The sequence below is a fragment of the Elephantulus edwardii genome, unplaced genomic scaffold (assembly GCF_000299155.1).
Source record: "Elephantulus edwardii isolate Elephantulus edwardi_28Jun2011 unplaced genomic scaffold, EleEdw1.0 scaffold00324, whole genome shotgun sequence".
Taxonomy (NCBI): Eukaryota; Metazoa; Chordata; class Mammalia; order Macroscelidea; family Macroscelididae; genus Elephantulus; species Elephantulus edwardii.
Window position 1 is genome coordinate 393,529 of NW_006400074.1, and position 18,814 is coordinate 412,342.

At 48.0% G+C, this 18,814-nt stretch overlaps 1 protein-coding gene across 1 annotated transcript; it reads right to left on the minus strand.

The window, feature by feature from the left end:
• Window positions 1-2,235: 2,235 nt before the first annotated feature.
• TRPV2 (transient receptor potential cation channel, subfamily V, member 2) lies at window positions 2,236-18,814 on the minus strand. The gene is made up of 14 exons (XM_006901397.1): window positions 18,627-18,814; window positions 15,838-15,971; window positions 12,200-12,493; window positions 11,154-11,452; window positions 8,895-9,068; window positions 8,355-8,510; window positions 7,344-7,439; window positions 6,541-6,611; window positions 5,865-6,030; window positions 4,754-4,820; window positions 4,336-4,667; window positions 3,437-3,564; window positions 3,176-3,255; window positions 2,236-2,327 (listed from the first exon to the last, which is right to left on the minus strand). Exons 1-14 carry the CDS (start codon window positions 18,812-18,814, stop codon window positions 2,236-2,238), a joined length of 2,277 nt encoding a protein of 758 aa, XP_006901459.1.

Sequence of the window (18,814 nt, forward strand, 5' to 3'; positions counted from 1 at the left end):
AAACAGACAAGAAAATCAACATTTCTTTGACATTTTCAAAGGGTGAAGTGTCCTTTTAGTACAGGACAGTAGAAGGAGCATATCCTTTTAGGCTGAAGGCCTTATTCTCTTAGTCTGTTGTGGTTCGGTGTCATGGAGTCTACCACTCAGCCACCCATGAACAACATTGCTGAACCTTGCCCTGTCCTGCCCCATGCTCATGGTCTCCCATGTGCTCGCACCCATTGTTGTGTCATTCTAGCTAGAGATCTTTCTCTGACTTTCCCTAGCATGAAAGATTGGCCCCCTCCTGACAGCATGCCTCAAAGTATGTGTGACAAAGATTCACCATCATTGCCACTAAGGAGCACCTTGGTTAGAAGACTGAATTTCTCCCCCTTTTTGATCCAGCTTTACTCCTACCTTATCTAGTGTTTTTTTAAATTCCCATAGAGCTCCATCTGACATACTTTGGGCATGTTGCAAGGAGGGACCAGTCCTTGGAGAGGGACATATCATGTTTGGGAGGGTAGAGGGACAACGCAAGAGAGGAAGACCCTCGATGGGATGGATTGACTCTGACTGGAGTAATGGGGGTGGGTGTGTTGAAGACGATGAGGTTGACACAGGATAGAGCAGGGTTCAGAGTTGTATATAAGGTTGCTGTGAGTCTCAGGAGACATGACAGAACTTAACAACAACAATAACGTATTTGGAATTGTTACTATCTGGAGAACAAATTTTCCAAGCAGAATTAAGAGGTATGGCTGGTCACCTGGACAGATGTTACTTGAGTTGTATGACCATCTTGGGTGCAGTGTCTTTACTGCTGGAACTGTTGTGATAACATCCTCTTAAAACGAGCCTAGGCCATTTAGCAAACTACTTTCAGCACCATGTTCTCATTTCCCCTCATTCTAGAATGATACACATTTGTCTTATTTCTGTTTATGTCTTAATAAAAGAGTCTATATAGAATATATTTGAATCTGGGATGGTTTTTACCCTAGAACATTAGTGAGTTTCTGTTGCTGTGAAATGTCCATGTGGTTTGGTATCCTCTGTTTCTCAAGTGCTTGTTATCCTATATCTCAAAAGAAAGAGGTAGCTTAATTCATAATATAACAGGCTGCTAACTGAAAGGTCAATAGTTGCAATCTGATAGCCAATCTATGGAGAAATATAGGCAGTCTTTTTCCTATCAAGATTTACAGCGTATGATAGCTCCTTTAGAGTCACTGTGTGAGAACACTGACTCAACTACTGGGGTATATCTGAACAGAGGGTATAACCCTCTCTTAATCCTGTTTCATTAACATAACTCCTCAATGAGATAATCACAGATCTAGGAGAAGCTCTGCTGGGGTAGTCTATAGGGAATTGCACTGTTAACCTAAAGGCTGCAACTTTCTGGTGCTTCAAATCCACAAGTTGCTCCACAGGAGGAAGATGGGCATGAACTACGGTCCTCCTGTGTGACCTCAGAAACCTGGTGGAGGGTCAGCTATGAGTTGGAACTGATGCAATGGCACTGAGTTGAGAATTGTTTTAGGGCAACACAATCCATAACTGAATCTTCCAGCCAGAGCAAGATCAGGAGGCCAAACACATGTACATTAACTATCAGGAACAACGTGGAAGGCAGGAGGGGCCACAGGATGGGGGAAGGTGTCAGAAATGCCTAGTAAAACCTTCGTGGCTTGGGGATGTTGGCCAGCACATTGTGCACGCATGAAGGAGCCTCGAGCCTTTGGAGCATGGGAGGACAGCTTGCTCTTATGTCCCAACAGCCCTTGTGGCAGCCCTGATAGATAGAGGTGGGAATTGAAGAGGAAGCCCAGTGGGAAGAAAAAGCAGTAATCCAAGCCTGACCTCAGCAGAGGGGCACAAAAGGACTGGAAGTTTAAGGGACATTCTGGAGGCAGCTTGGTAGGAGTGGTAAGAGGGGATGACTGTACTCGCCCATGTCTACACCATATATCCACCACGGCAAGCACAGCACCTTGGCCAGCTGTCAGCACACAGAAAGAGGACAGCTCAAGACTAGGGTGGCAGGAAAGGGTCTCTTGGGATTTGAGGGCAGAAGTGTCCTGTGTACTCTGCAACACAAAAATGTTGACAGACAAGGGCCTGGTAACTTTACTAAAATGATGTTTACTAAAATGGGTTTATCAATGAAAAAATATTTATGTTTTCCACCACAATGGACTAGGGCCCCAGAGTCCTGCTGGCCCTTGTGATTTGAGCATCTGTAAACTAGTACCCCAGTTGCTGGAGTGGCAGATGGTGTTTCTCTAAGGCTTGATCATCTTCCAGTGGTGAGGCCGGGGCTGGATTCTTCCTGGTGCCTGCCAATAAGATAAGATACTTGGCCCCTGGGATGTATCCCTAGGAGGCCTGCACTGGAGAAATGAGAGACCACAGCAGGTGTTGTATTGGTTTCCAGGCATCCATCCTAGGTGTCCTTCCACAATGGTGAAACCATTCAGATAGAATGGTTGACCCCCTTTGACCCCGGGATTCCCAGCAATCTTTCCTCTCACCTTCCAGAGCATTTACTGAACCTCTGCTCTGTGCCAGGCATTGTGCCAGGCACAGCAAGTCCAACAGGGCCTCCCCAGGAGCTAGAAGTCCATGGATGTGAAAGGTGGGGTGTTAAAAGACAAAATGCCAGAGCATCTAACCCTGATGTCCCTCCTGCTATCCTGAAAATGCAGGAAAATTTTGAGCAGGCCTCTGAGAGGTGAGAAGGGGGCAGGTGAGGGACAGAGGCAGTCACATGGGATGGGAGGGCAGAGGTGCTCTGTAGTGGGGAAAAAAGAAAAGGGCCCTCGTGGAGGATTGTGGGAAATGGCTGCCCATGCTAAAGCAAGAGAAGGCTGCTCCTACCACATTCCCTGCTGGCTGCCAATGCTCAACCCAGGCCAGCTGAGGCACCAGCTCCAAAATGAGTTGAGTGCAGCAGACTGGAAAGAAGAGGTGAGTGGTGGGGCAGAGTGGAGGGTGGACTTGGAAGAACTAATAGCCATGCAAGTAGGGAGAGAAGGGCAGGAAGGATGCAAAGAGTGGAGCTGCAAAGTGGTCGTAGAGCACGTTTTGTGGATTAGGGATGCAGGAGGCTATGGACAAAGCAGGGACACTCCCTCCCATAGCCTCCCTTGTCCAGCACAGGATCCTGGCCCCCATGCTCACTCACCCAGGATCTGGGCACCTGCCGGCTCCTCACACAGTGTGGGCAGTGTCTGCTCCCATGCAGCCCAGTTCACTTCTTCCACTCTGAGTGCACACAGTGGCTCTGAGTCTCCAGAAACCAGGGCTCTGCCCTGCACTGTCCTAGCAAAGGGACCCGGCCCCTGAGGGGGTAGGCTGTGCAGAGGCTGGGACTCTCCTGCCTTGCCCTGCATTACACTGGGCCACCTCCCTCTTATCTGGAGCCCCTGATGCCTCCTTCACTCACCTGAAGCACCAGCGCTCATCAGGGCTGCCATCTGGCCGGGTGCCCACCTTCAGCTTGGCTCCCACCCGCTGCTTCTTCTGCCGGCACCACCAGTACCCACTCTCCATTTCTAGGACAGCGATGGCTTTCTGGGAACAGAGGAGGCATCAGATAGAGAGGCCTGGAGCCCAGCTTGGCAGAGGTGGGTGCACAAGGCAAGGGGGGCTGAAGGCGAGTCACAGCACTGTAAACCTGGATGAACGGTGTGCTGCTGGGCACTAACTCTATCTGAATGGTTTCACCATTGTGGAAGGACACCTAGGATGGATGCCTGGAAACCAATACAGAACAAGTGCTCAGTGAATACTTGTTACTGCTGTTACACTGTCACAGCTTCTCAAATCCCAGAACATCTCAGCAAATCTTCATTTGCCCAGTCCCATACGTGTACTTGCATGCTCACTCACAGTGAGATTAGGAGGCTCAGGAGGAAGGCAGCTTGCCCAAGGTAGCACAGCCAGAACCATAGAAAGGCTTTCCCTGCACCGAATGGCCAGGCCCACCCTGAACCTAAGCATGGTAGGTGGGTGTCATATCAGTCCCTTTTCTCATATCGGGCTTCACTGCCTAACTCCTACCAAACCAGCCCCATCTCACGTCCACAAGAGTGCCAAACCTAAGTTCCTGAGCTCAGGGCTGCCTCTTGTCTTCAGCCCCTTGAACTGTGCTGGGTGTTCCAGTAGGAAGGACTCTCCAACTAGGTGACACACTAACCACCTACTGCATGCTTGGCATTTTCCAAAGCACTTTGCATCTGTGAGTGTATTCAGTCTCTACAACAGGAGTGAATGAATAGGAGACCAGGGCTCAGCACACATTCGACCGGGCCCTGGTTGGGGGAGGGTGATCCCTGGTGGCACCTGCAGCTTCCAGATGCTCCAGCTGTCAGTGGCAACGCTGTTGACTGTCTCGCTCATGAGGGCGATGAGCATGTTGAGCAGCAGGATGTAGGTGAGCAGCACGTAGGCCAGCAGCAGCAGCAGCACCACCCCCCGGAAGCGCAGTTTCTCCTGGAAGGCCAGCTCGCCCATGCCAATGGTGAACTTGAAGAGTTCCAAGGAGGCATCCACAATGCCCCCATATAGAGCCACATCACCCTCATCCTCTGGTCCCACCTCAGGACGAGCTGTATCTGTGGCATTGTCTGTGGGGGCCTTGGGGCTCTGGGTCTCCCTGCTCAGGCTCACCAGAGCTGCAGGGGAAGAAAAGCAGTGACCTTAACCTAGACGGGGGTCCTCAGGGTGGGCAAGGGACAGGTGGGTCCACAGGGAGCCTTACCTACAGCAAAGCCAAAAAGGAAGACGAAGTAGACCAGAAGAAAGCGGAGTAGGTCCCTCAGGATGACCTGGAACAAGTGCCCAAGGCCGGGTGGATAGCTGGACCCATGCACACCCCTACCCCCACTACATACCCATATCATGTTCCAAGAAAGCAGTTCACATCATTTTGCTTTAAACCTTTCTGAAACAAACCTGAGCCAGTGTCAAGTTTACATGGGAAGCCCATGTATGCCAGAGTAGAACTCTGCTAGTTTTCAGAGGCTGACCTTATCTAACACAAATCCTCCAGTCTTATTACCGATGTGCCTGCTAGTGGATTCAAACTTCTAACATTTTGGTTAGCAGCTAAATGCTTAACCATTTATACCACCTAATATCCTCCAGGGATCTCCAAACCTCCCCATGCCCAACAATGCCCCCAGCCCCTGCCATCCTCAACTTTCCCCTGCCCTCTGCCCTCACTCTTCTCCAGCCGCTCAGCTTCTCTGTCACCAAGCACACCAAGCTCCCTTGGCATGAAGCACTTGGCCTTGGCTCTGGAACGGCTGAATTGGTCTTGCAGGTCACAACTTACAAATCACCTCTTCAACAAGGCACTCCAAGAAGAAGAAGACCATCATGATAGTGTGCCCCCGCCCCAGCCTCAGCTATTATGCCATCTCACTCACCTCTATATTTTCTTTACAGATTTAGCAATCTGATTTGTGTTGTTCACTGCTAGATCCTCAACACTTAGAGAGTGCTGGCACAGATAGTACTCCCTAAATATCTGTGGACTAAATAAATGAATGTAAACATGTCCTCATGAATGTAAACACGTCCTCATGTTCCGGAACACAGACACAAGCTGTGCATACCCTCTGCTGTGCTGTGAGTAAGAATGCATGTGTTTGTGTATGAATACTTGTGCACATGTGTACCTAATGTGTACAGAGACCCAAGAGCATGTGTGTGCAGGTGACGCTGTGAATGTCTGGGAAGATGATACCTGGGCAGACCCGCTCAGGCTCTTCCCTGCCCGGTCAGCTGTGAGGAGGCCCTGCCTTCCTGCCTGGTCAGGTTCTTAACCCAGCCTCACGTGTGTGGCTTCCCAGGCCTCACCTCCTCACCTTCTGGATCATGACGCTGTAGATGCCTGTGTGCTGGAAGCCACGTGTATAGTAGAGCAGGTTCAGCCAGCCCAACACCAGTGAGGCCACGAGCAGGGGCAGGTACCATTCGATGGCCAGGAGACACAGCACCTGGGACAGGACTGTAAGCAGGGCCTGGAACAGGCTAGGGGGGAGGGGGTGGAACTGGGTTCAGCTCTAGGCACTACTGCCCCTGCTGGCCAGTTCTGCCGCTGCCTCTCTCATCCTTTTAAGCAACTTTACATGAGCAGAAAGGGCTGAAGGCTGGGGTACAACGGTCTGCCTAAAATTAGATCCATCCTCTTGGGCAAGTTAAGCTCTCTGGGTCTCAGTTCCCTCCCCTGTGAAATGGGCAGAATGGTTATAATAATATTTAACTCATGTTGTATTTGTAAGGATTGAATAAGATAATACTTAGAAAGAGGTCAGGGTTTGGTGGTGAACTTCAACAACTACATAGCATGGTTGTAATCCTCAAGAATGGGAGCACAAACAGCCCCAAGCTAGATGGCAGCCAGGAGCCCTGGTCTGGCTCCACTCTGCTCCCAAAATCCTCATCCCTGTGCCCTGATCTCCAAAGAAACCTGGTGCTCTGCCACACCCATTTCTCGCAGCTCTTGGAGACAGTGGTTGAGGAAGGGTGAGGCCCACATACAAGAGTATCTCGAAGTAGCTGTCCATAAAGGAGATCCAGATGAACAGACGGCGCCTCCAGAAGTACCAGAGCTGCAGGAGACAGAAGGAGGACAGGAGTGTGAACTCTCTGCTTGTGGACTGCAGGGCTGCTGGACTGACTGTGGGGGGCACCCAACAGCCTTTGGGGCTCTAGTTTTGACTTCTGAGGGCACAGGAATCTTTCCAGTAAGATGAGAAAGCTCTGATCCTCTTCCCAGAAGGAGCAGCCACTCAGACATACAGTGTGTCTGAACCTCCTTGTTCCCTGCAGATCCAGATTGAGAACCCTACCTTAGGATTTATGGTGGGGAGGAGCCCTCTTTCCCCTCCCCTTCATGGCCTCCTGAACCTTGCACAGAAGCAGACTGCACTCATTCTTCCCCCCTGAGAGGGTCTTGTGACCCAGTGGCCATCCTGCCTCTTGCAAACAATAGCCTTTTCCAGGAGAAAGCCTTTGCTTAGGGAGGTGGCCTGGGCCCAAGAGGGAGTGCCACAGAGAGACTTGGGTGTGGGGCTTCCAGAAAGACAGAGCCAGCAGTGCCACAGATGGCTGTCCATCCCACAGACACCCAGAAAGCCAGCAGTGAACCCCCACTCCCACCCCCTGCACCCCTCGAGTGCAGGGAGACTGGCCCGAACACTGTTGGTCATAGGAGCCAGTTTTCTCATGAATGAAAGATGATGCTGAACCTGCCTGGAGCCCTGTAGGAGAATTCTGGTTTGTTTTCTTGATTATCTAGGTGCCACAAAGTTTGGGGCGGGGGGGGGGGGAAGGAACCTCACCTGGCAGGAAAGCAGGTACAGCCCCCCAAGCAGGATGAGGATATGGCCCAGCAGCAGCATGGAGTTTCCTGCAGTTGCTTTTAGGGGATGGAAGTCCTGCAGAGAGAGAGTATGTGGTCCTCTTGAAATAGTGTATCCCCTGGGAGCTGAGGCCAAGGCCTGAACCCACGGCAATGTGGAAGAGCAAACAGAAGTTGGGGCTCCAGGGAAGGGGCCGCAGGCCCAGGCCACTCCGTGCAGGGGGTTTAGAGACACACTGCTGAACACTGAGTCCCATCTCCACACACTGCATGAACCTGAATAGATTACCTTTCCTCAGCTCTAACCTGCAGATATTCCTAGTGCATAATCTCAGAGGGCAGTTGGGAGAATGAAGTAAATAATCAACACAAGTGCCTATCAAGTCATGTTGGACTTGGCACGACTCCACACGTGTCCAAGCAGACTTCTCAGCAGCAGAGCTTTCTAAGTGGACTGCCAGGACATTACACTGAGATGCCTCTGAGGGGCACTTAGTTGGCAGCTGAGCACACTGTTTATAATTTAAAAGTTTCAGAAAACAAACACCAGAAACACCTCAAAGTCATTGCTATTGAGTCAGAACTGGCTCATAACTGACCCTCTAGGGAGTGTATGAGGCTGGAAATCACACGGGAGAAGACTGACCATCTTTCTCCTGCAGAGTTGCTGGTGAATTTCAACCACCAGAGGCACCACCTTTAAGCTAGCAGCATAACTCCCTTCTGATGATGCCACAAAGTTACATTAGCACATAAATCAAGTCATTTATCACATGCAGTAAACATTCAATAAATACTACACAGCCATCAGAATTGCTCCTACTACAATGCAGCTAGCTTCTGTATTGTTCCTTGCTGTGAGCCAACCATTCCCCGCATTCTAAGCCTCAGTGTTAGCATCTGCAGGATGGGTATGGTAAGCTCTGCTTCCTCTCCATCCAGGGTTGTTTCCTGATGCTTCCCGCAGGATATGCCCCTCTCCAGGCCTTACCTTTTCTAGGGCAGGTTGGGAGTAGGCAACAGCAGTGAAGATGATCATGTAGACTAGGTAACACAGGAAGTTGAAATAAAATTTGGGGGTGAGCTGCTCCCATTTTGCTTGCAGCAGTTTGTTGAGTGGCTCTAAAACTACCATTCGGTGTCGGTGCTGGAGTAAGGAGAAGAAAATGCAGGCTGTGCTCAGAGGGAGGTTACTGGATGGTAGTGGGATGGTGAGGAGAGTGGAGAGTGTCTCCTACACCCCTCAGGACCTCTGAATGAGTACTCTCTGATTCCCTGCACCCAAGCGCTAAGGCTCACTGGCGAAGCAGGTTCTGATCAGTGGGGAGACTTGATCTTTGCCACTGTGACCCTGGAGCAAGGAGTGATTATGAGCCCATTGGCTGGAGGCAGGGCAATACCTGTTGGGATGTGCAGCAACACGCAGAAAGCACAGGGTCCTACAACCCAGCAGGCAGCCCTGATGAATGCACCTGCCCATAGATTCTCCCTATCTGGTGGAGCCCCACAGCCACTGCCCCTGCAGACTCACCGGGCTTCTGCAGTGAAAGGCAATGATCTCCAGCACCGAGTTCTCCTCCCAGCTGTCCACTGAAGCTAGGTCGTACAGCGAAACCCGGACAGGCCCGTAGCACCACTCAGTGAACTTTCTGGACAGGGGCTGGCACAGCCCTGAGAACTCCCTCTGCAGGATGTGTCTGAAAATCTGCAAGGCAAGCTGTCTGAGCCTGGAGGGACAGGTCTGGGAAACATTCACTGCACTCCAGAGCTGCCCACCAACAGAAAAGCTGCCACTGACACGTGTGTCCTGTGTATAAACACACGCTTGTCCACAGCACAGACAGTCTACCTTTCTTGCCTCCTTCCACCACTGCCCACAGCCATGCCTCTCCTGGACTCCCTGATGGCAGAGACACACCTGGCCTGGGGTCCTCAAGACTCCTTGGAGTCATGTGTGCACAGCTGTGCCCAGAATCCAGCACTTCAGCAGGTGTAGAAAGGGTTCCTAACGTGAATGAGTTAAGCAATTTGATTTTGAAAATGAAGATATGCTGTAAATAAGAGGTGCTGACCTAGTAGTAGCAGCTTGTACAGGCCATGCAGCCATGCCTACGGACAAATAGTTCTCACACCCCAGGAGACACTTCAGAAATTGAGGAGCAGGCATAATGTGTGAAAACTTTCATTTATAAAAAACCCAACAACTTTCATTTATGTTTATTCCTTCATTTTCTAAAAGTAGTTGGCTTCTAGCATCTTGACTCCACCATCTTGATGGTGGTCACATAAGGAAGTTTTGGGGTTGTGTTTGATGTGTGTTACTGGTTTTTTCCCCCCAAAAGCGGGTGTCAGTTGATCTTTTGACCAAGGGTGGAGGCCTGCTAAAGGGTGTGTCTTCAAATTCCTGTAGTGAGAGATTGGGATTTAATTCTAATTCTAATTTACATTTTAATTCCAATTTTCATTTAATTATCATTTTAGATGAATATTCTTTAAGTGATACAGCAACCATTTGTCTGTTTGCTATACTGAATAACTTGGAGTTATCGTGATGCTGAATGCTGTGCCATAGTTGTGTCAAATACCGTAATGGTTACCCATCATGAATAATGTTTGGAGGAGCTTTCAGATTGATTCAGGTTGGGAAGTAGGAGTGGCATCCACTTCCTAAACTAGCTGCCTCTGGAAACTGTATAAATGAACAGGAATGATGTTAGTTATAGAATAGAATTCAGGTGTTTTGTGCAAGGGTTGCTATGAGTCGTATTCGACTTATCAACACTTAACCACTTCTAAGTCAGACTAGTGTTGTTATATCTTGAGGAGCACTCTTCCACTTTGTACATCACTCTTTTTGAATGTGCTGTATGAAGTAATCTGGGTTTGCTGTGATGCTGAACTTTGTGCCATTGGGGTATCAAATACCATAATGGTTTCCCAATGTGGACAGTGTTTGGTGGAGCTCCCAGTTGTAAAACAGGTTTGGAAGCAGGAGTGATATCCCCTTCCTAAACCACATGCCTCTGGAAACTCTATAAACTTGGAGATACGACGATAGTTATGGAAAGGCATAAGATCTTTTGTTTAGAGTAGCTATGAGTTGTGCTCGACTCAACAGCAATCAACAAGAACAACAATTACTTTTATAGTAATTTTTTTACACTAATAAAAAACCATTTGCCATAAAGTCAGTTCCACATGCAAGTTCATGTGTGTCAGAGCACAGTTATGCTCCACGGGATGTTCAAAGGCCAGATTTCTGGAAGCATATCAATAGGCCCTTCTTTCAAGGCAATTCCGGGTAGTCTTGTATCTTTGTCATGCTGCTTACACGACCCAGGGACTTCTTATTAAAGTTAGTAGTGCTGTTAGGTACTGTTGAGTTGAGTACATATCAACAGATCTGAACCCTGTTCTATCCTGTGCCATCCTCACACTTCCTGATACACTAGAGTCCACTGCGGCAATCACTGTGTCAGTCTACCTGGCTGAGAGTCTTCCTCTCCTTTGCCAATTATCTGCCTTTTCAAGCATGCTGTCCCTCTCCAAAGAATAGCCTCTCCTAGCAACATGCTTGAAGTATGAGATGAAGCTTTATCAACTTGGCCTTCAAGGAGCACTCTGGCTTCACTTTCTCCAAGACATATCAATAAAACACAAATAGATATTCTTCTAGTATCCTTATTAATAAGAGTGTTCATTAAAAAAATGCAATAACAATTGACCTAGACCAGCCCCCTTTCTGAAAAAGTTTCTGGGAAAGTGAGGAGGGAACGGGGGTGGTACTCACCTCAATTTTGCCCTCTTTGGCAGCCAGCTTCAGCGGCGTGAGGCCCTGCCGGTTGGGGATGTCCTCCAACTGCACAGAGGGGCAGAGGCGGGCACCTGCCTGCAGTAGTGAGTCATACATTTGGATTACCAGCTTGCTGTTCTCAGTCGAGTTGTCAGCGATCATCACCAGAGCGTGCAGCACTGTGTTGCCCAGGGAGTCAGCAGCCTGCAGTTTGGCTGGCTGGTGCCTATTCTCCAGCAGGTAAGTCACCACGTCCCACTGTTTGGTGCAGGCAGCCAGAGAGAGGGGCAGCTCACCTGCGGGAAAGGGAGCAGCTTGGGTGTGGAGCCTCCCTTTCTCACCTACCTACTCTCATGCTCCTCAGAGCAGAGACCAAGCCTCCAGGAACCAGCTAATAGCACCTACAGGAGAGGAAGGAGTGCCTCAGGGCTGGACCTGCATACAGAGGGGTGGATGGTCCTCAGCTCTGCTTGGGCAGCTTCTCCATTCTCCTAAGAGCACTCACAAATGTATCCCTGTTCTTCTTTGATCCCAGGTAGAGTGGGCCAACCAAGTAGTGTCTGGCCAACCAAGAGATCTCCTCTCCTTTCTGCTAGATCAAGCCTGCTGCTGCCTGTCATGGGCACAACTTTACTCCTTATGTTCCTTTTTAAGGGACAGTCAGGCCCTTTTGGTCACTCTCACCATGCACCCCACTAGACAGTCCTGCCTTTATCAGAGGAAGATAAAACAGCTCCTCACCTTGGATGAGATTAATTGACTCAGAAACTGGGATAACAGGGGTGGGTGTGTCAGAGATGATCAAATTGGCTCAGGTTAGAGCAGGGCTCAGAGCTGTTGTATGTGCATAGGGTCACTTCATATTGGAGTCAACTCGACGGCACGTAACAACAATATGAATTACTTTTAAAAAAAAATACAAATTACTTTTGCAGATGGATAAAAAACATAGCTATCAGTGTCAAGAAGACCTGGGATTAAGTGTCAGCTCTGCAACACTCTAGCAAGGTCAATCCTGCTCCATCCCAAGAAGGCCTGCGTACCAAAGTAGAAGTGAGTCCCTTGATTCCTTTTTTGGAAGAAATGGCCGCAGGCCCGGGCGTGGACATCTGCCCCATTCTCCACCAGGAGCTTCACGCACAGCAGGCTCCTCTTCTCGATGGCTATGTGCAGGGCACTGTGGCCTCGGTAATACTCATCCGTGCACTGGGCATTAACCAAGGCCCGGGGATTGCCGGAGTCCCGGTCAATCTGCAGCAGTGGCAATATGCAGGCATTGGTGCCCTCTTGGAGGTTCAGCACAGCTTTCATCAGGCAAGTCTTCCCTGTGGACCCCTCTGTGGAAGAACAAGAGGATAGAGTGCCAGGGATGCAGAGACAGATCTCTGGTGCCTGGGAGCATCAACAAAATCATGCTGAAGGGTATTGAACTCCAGCCAGTGATACTAAAAGGAACTACAAATTCTTCCCTACAAATGCAGTTTCTAAGACATAATTCCTACCCGAAGAGATGTGTCCAGGAAGCCATCTGCAGCAATGTTTTCAAGGTCTGCCCACACCCCAGCCCCTTAGCACTACTTGTGAATGGCTCTGGACAAGTCATTTGACCTTTCTTTACCTCAAATGGGAATAATCCTTCCAAGGTTATTGTAGGAATCAAATGGAATAATCTACACAAAGTGTTTTGCACTGAGTGTTTGGCACATAGGAAGTTGAGGCTGAGAGCTGTAAACCCAAATAAATGGCCATCAATACAGAATTTGTTTACTAAATTATGACTGCCATTGTCAAAGAGACTGAGTTAAACGTAAATAACAAAACAAAAGAAAAATCCTGTTCCCAGAACATTGCCTCTGCTTCACAGCCACCCGACATGTCAGGGCAGTAATAACCTCCACACACTCCATTTAAGACCAAGTCTAACCTCTTAAGGGCCTCAAGGCTGCCTCAGACCTCCAATGTTTTACTTCACAGCAGAATGTGCAAAGGTATCACCCAGGGTCAAGTCAGAAGTAAACTTACTGAAAATGCTCCAAGATGTAATTAATGTGGGGGTGGAGGTGAAGGAGGGAGCACTGATGATAAGATCCCATGAATGTAAATATGTCAAATGCACTTAAAGACATCCTTCAAATAATCGTCAGGAGCTCAAGAGGACAGGCTGGTCTGGCCCGTGGAACTGGACATTGCCTCATTGTTTGAGTCTTGTGCAGTGCACAAATACTATTTTTCTAACCAGCCCAAACACTAACTCACTGCTGTCGAGTTGATTCTAATGCATAGTGACCCTGCTTTCCAAAGCTGGAAATTGTAAAAGGAGGAGGCCTTTCCAACTTTCTCCCAAGGAGCAGCTGATGAATTTGAACTACTGCCCTTTGATATAGCAGTGCAACACATCCACCAGAGGTCCTATGCATCAAAGAGATTTCAATTTGAGGCAAAGCATGTTGTAAGGTTGGTGAGGCATATGGCACGTGTAGTGTATCTTAAGAATGCCTCCACTAATTAAAAGGATGTGCTAAGCATGTCTGACAAGATCTAATTCAAGTCCTGAGAAACCATAGGAAAGAGCCTAAAGAGGTGAAAGATCAATTTTGAGTTTCTGAAAGCATTCAGAATGAAATGAAATGAAGTGAAATGGAAATGGAATGGACAGCTGAGACCTGTCAGGAAACACAGCTCTAGTAAAATCTGAGTTGCTTTAGCCTTGCTTTGAAGTAAAGTAGCACCTGAAGGAGGCTTAAATTATCCCCATAAAATTGTGTATGAGAAACTTTATCTAAGCTACTGTTCTCCATCTCCTCCTCCAGTACACCTGTAACTAATACCTCTGAAGCCCTTCTTTTTTGGAACTCACACATTTGTTCTCTCTAGATTTGCTCCCTTTCCTATAGGTATCCTGAACACTGAGTCTTGTTCCAGAACTTGAACCCTGAGCCTGGTTCCAGAGACAAAAGGCACTGCCAGCTAAGGAAGTGAAGGTGGATGGAGCCTTAAAGTTCTCCCTGCCACTCCTACTGAACTTAATTAACCATGCAAATAAAAACAAATACCAAATACTCCAAAACCAAAAAACTAAAGCAATGAATGAAAAAAAAAAAGGCTCTCAGTTGTGTATGGCCTTAAGATGGGGATATTCTGTCAGCATGCACACCTGCACACACACACACACACACAGCACACTTCATTGTATGCATACCATAAACGAGAAATAGGCTTTCCCCTTTCTCTTGAGCCACTGAGATCTTGAAGCTACTTTGTTTTTGTAGCATTATCTTGAACACAAACTACATAAAATGTACATAAACTGGAAAAAAAATGCTCCCTCCCTCTTCATTTTCTTAGTTTGTTTCAAAATTTTAAAAGTGTTTAAAATGAGTGAAATCTAGTAAATTAAATATAGTACATCAGTAGAATTATTTGTAACAGAAACAAGAAAATAAAAACAGGACTTGAGCCTTTATAACCACAATAGAAAAGTTCAACAGGTGACAAAAGTAACAGTATTTTAATTGTCACCCAGACAAGTTATAGCAGCCATTTGATGCTGTTTGTGTGCATTAGAATGCCACTGAAGTATTACTAATTTGTTAAGTCATGTGTGTGTGTGGGAGGGAAAGGTGAACAGAAAAACCTAGCAGTTTGTAACACTCCCTTTTTACTTCTTGATGTTTGTTTTCTAATTTATGTCTGCATTCCCTGTTTGTTAGACACCTTGCAATCCAGAGGGCAGAAAATGTCATGAAAATGTCTTCTAACTGAACAAGGAGGCATGCATCTTCAAATCAAGACCACCAGTAAAGTGTTCAAGTAGAATCCTCTTTCCCTTAATCTCAACACCCAGGTTCAGCATGAAGCAGCCAGAGAGTCTAAGTCCCTATTCCCAAATGGAAAACCCACAAATAAAAAGACAATCTCATTGTAAAGAAGCCCTACTCCCCCAAGAATCAACCCATAAGACTGATAAAACAGGATGGGGGAGATTATGGGTGGTATTAATAAATTTAGAATTATCCAAACATATCCATTAGTATAGCTGTAAAACTGACATCTGTTTTCTCCAGCCTGCAAAACTAGAATCCCTTCTGCCTCCCCCTCCCCCTTTTCTTTCTTTAGTCATATAAAGTACTTTAAACCACCTATTTACCAGGAGGGAAAATGCCTGGATTGGCATTTACCTTTTCAAAACTGTTGTTCCTCAGTCATATGTTAACTATTTCTTAAGCTATCGGTTTACTAGTAAACTGTTATTTTAAAATGTCAAAATTCTGTAACTTTACTAACATAAGTGTATGGTTAATAGATTAGTATCTAACCCAAGTATAAAAATAATGACCAGAGTAGGAGGCAGTTTTTGAGAGGATTCTTCCTCTATCCTCCCAAATCTGTAATAAAAGTGCTTTAGATATTGGGGTGGGGAGAGGATGCGCTGAGGTGTCCACATGTATTCATTCAGCCACTGAAGTGGGTCAGGAGCACAGTGCAGTGACTGCAGTGGGAGGCAGGCACTGCTGCTGTCTTGGCTTCACCCACAGGGCCTCCAGCAGCCATGCTCAGAGTGGCGAGGGAAGGGCAGGCAAGAGAAAGAGAACACAGCGCAGTGAGAATGCCTGTTCTTGACCCAGGACCTCACTGGGAAGCTCAGGCCTGATACTCTCCTGTCCCCACAGGATGGGCCTACCTGTGTATTCCGAGTCGGTGAGGTACTTGCTGGTCCGGGACAGGTACTCTGCCAAGCCGACCAGCTCCTCCGGGATGCCCCGAGAGACAGCACTGAAAAGCTGGTCCCGAGTGAAACAGTCAGGGTCCTTCTGGCTGTCAGGAAAGGTGGTGTGAGCCACATCTGGAGAAGGGCCTCTGGCCTCCCACACACCCTCTGCCCCTGGCTCTTTGCCCCTCAGGGCCTGGAGCCTCCAGATGCTTGGAACTCTGGAGAATGTAGGGAACCAAAGAATGTAAAGGACTGCATCCTTAGAATATGGCTGTGTGCCTTACACACAGAAGGTGTCTTCAGAAAGAAGATTGCAAGCAGAGCTCACAAGGCACTCTGAGAAGGAAGATTGCAAGCACTTCTCATACATCTTTAGACACTGACTTTCATTATTATTCCTGCTCTTGGTAAGGTTGTTGCAAGATAAGAGAAAGCACAGTTTATGAATACAAAGAAGTCTTGGTTGAATGTATCTATGTACCCAGTCCATCTGAGCCCTCTGGTAATCTTAATGTTTCTATTTGTACCCGGCCTGCCTGGGCTCTATGATGTAACCCTTAAAGTTTCTATTTCCCTATGAACTATCTCTTTGTTTCCAAAAGGTATAAATAAAGATAAGCACAGCTGCCTGGGGCCGGTCCTACTTCGTCCTGTCTGGCCGGTCCTGTCCTGTCCTGTGCTGTTTTGCCCAAGTAAGTTGTTTGTCTCTTGTGTCTTTATTTACTCATTTCTTCCAGGAATAATTTCCCCCAGAGAAGGAGGATAAGTGGTCCCCAACAGGAGAAGCGCTGTACAAGTTAAGAATCTGAAGTGTTCCAGCACTCCAGTCTCATAGACACTTTGAGCATCAAGTACTCATCCCTTGCCTGGTGCTTTGAGGCTTTTAACTCACAGCAAACTCAATTTCCCATTTCACAAATAAGAGGACTATTTCAGCCTCAGCCACTCTTAGTGACACTTGAGCTTGGGGTGCCAAGCAGGGCTGGCCTCAGAGAGAGGGACTGAAAAAAGCCCATTCCCTTTTAATCAGCATTCAATAGCACACAACAACAGCTGACTAATTAGGGAACAATACTAATTTTTAATGCTCACTTCAGCCTTAAGGGTAAGGAATCATTATTTACACAAAAAAAGAAGGAGGTAAAATAACTGGCTCAAAGTCATACTGGTAGTTAGTTGGTAACAAGTGGGTTCTGACAAAGACAGTATAATTCCAGATCCTAGCCACTAACTCCAGAGAGACTCCAGAGAGATAGATGGGTGGCCAGAGATGAGGTCTACATGAGTCTTAGTAACAGATATGACTAGCACTGACTTATCAGTCTCACCAGAGTTTTAATAAGAAGCCTCACTTCTGGAAAATATCTTCCAGAGGCCCTAAATAGGTCCTTGAAGCACATAAAAAATCTAGCAGTGTTTGGGAAAGGGAGAAGAGGTGGAAAACGGGAGGCAAGCTCATCCCTGGGGCTCTGGGCACATGACCAGCAAGAAAGGGGACATGGAGGAGGCCCTGGGGACACTGGCCACTTTGAGGACTCCCAGGTTCCAGCCTGGTTGTAGTTCTCTGATAAGGGTGTTTTTGGTAGATAAATGACAGTTCTGGCTGCAGGACTCTGACTCTTGAACACTGGGAAGCTATAGCCACCACACAGACCACGTGGTTACAGCATGGCCCAAAAGGGCTGACTTGAGCCCTCTGGGGAATCTGGCCACTTGTACAAAGCACATGCAGTCACCTGATGGCATCATGAGCTGGGGGTGAAGAAGTCTGATGAGGACACACAAAGAGGTGCTGCAGGGCAGTCTCCACAGCTCCTAGAAGCTGGTGCCTACTATCCCCCTGCTTTCCAGTCCTGCGGCTGAAACAAACTGTCATCTTACAGCCCAAACAGCACGGACTCTGGCCTGCGACATCAAGGCTGGCATGAAGGATGAGGGTGCAGTTTCTCCAACAGCTTTGCCTGGACTATAAGGACTCGCTGCGATATGCCTTAACCTAGAGGGAGCTTGTCCAGGACTGGAAGCAGGACCCCAATCCCTCATTGCTGTAGAATGGAAACTGGTTCTTAACCCACCCTTCTGTTGGGTTGTAAACCACTCAGAAGGAGATTGTCCATCTTTTTGCCTTGGAGTTACTGGTCGTCTTAGGTTAGAAGTGCATCTTCCTATAAGCTGCACTGGCACACCTCCAGGCCATAGTGCGAAGTCATACAAAGAGGTGGAAACTGCTTCATCTAGCTCCAACCTCTGCAGGGATGCAAACATCAGGAGTCTTCTCTCCCCCCAGGCTGGACTGGGCTGGTAGGTCTAGCTGGGGGCCTGGCACATCTCATACCCACAGTATAAGGGGGAGCTTAAACCATCAGAGACTATCAGCAAAGTCAGAAAGCTGATGACTCCCGAGAGAAACCACAGTCCATGGAGACCACACTCAGTAGTGGAGTAGAAACAAATAATTTTTCCACATGCCCCAGATTCTCTCCCCACACTACAGTGGGGACCCTACTACCATCCCCCATAAGCAGAGGAGGTCCAGAAAGAGTATGAAGGACAGTTGGAAGAATGTGCCCTTACTAAATAAAACAAAATCTCAGAGTACAAGAGGTCAAGAATGGAGAAGTTTCCAGAAATAGCAACCCCAGAGAGTAGAGCAGAGCTGAGTCAGCCTGTGGGCTCATGAGGCACCAGGCCGACCAACAGCTCACTGAATATGAGAAGGAAGGACAGGATTCAGGAGAAGTCCGCCCTGGTCTCCTCACCTGGCACCTGGTCCCTTTCGGTATCTGAGGTTCACTTTGATCTGAGGAGAGAAGTCTCTGTCTTCATCCTGGAATGCTGACTCCATGGGGGGTGGCCCATGTCCTTGGCCCTGATTCCCTTTGGTGTCTTCCTGGCTTCCATCTGCTGTTTCCAGCCTGAAAGGCAGAGTGCTGGGAGGCGTAGTCAT

Bases quoted from the DNA above. Each gene is read 5' to 3' on its own strand.
- TRPV2 (XM_006901397.1), bottom strand. From the start codon at position 18,814: ATGACTACGCCTCCCAGCACTCTGCCTTTCAGGCTGGAAACAGCAGAT. The intron at 12,494-15,837 runs GTAGGCCCATCC...GTTCTTCCACAG, and splicing joins CACCGACTCGGAATACACAG to AGGGGTCCACAGGGAAGACT. The intron at 4,668-4,753 runs GTAAGGCTCCCT...CTTCCCCTGCAG, and splicing joins CCTTTTTGGCTTTGCTGTAG to CTCTGGTGAGCCTGAGCAGG.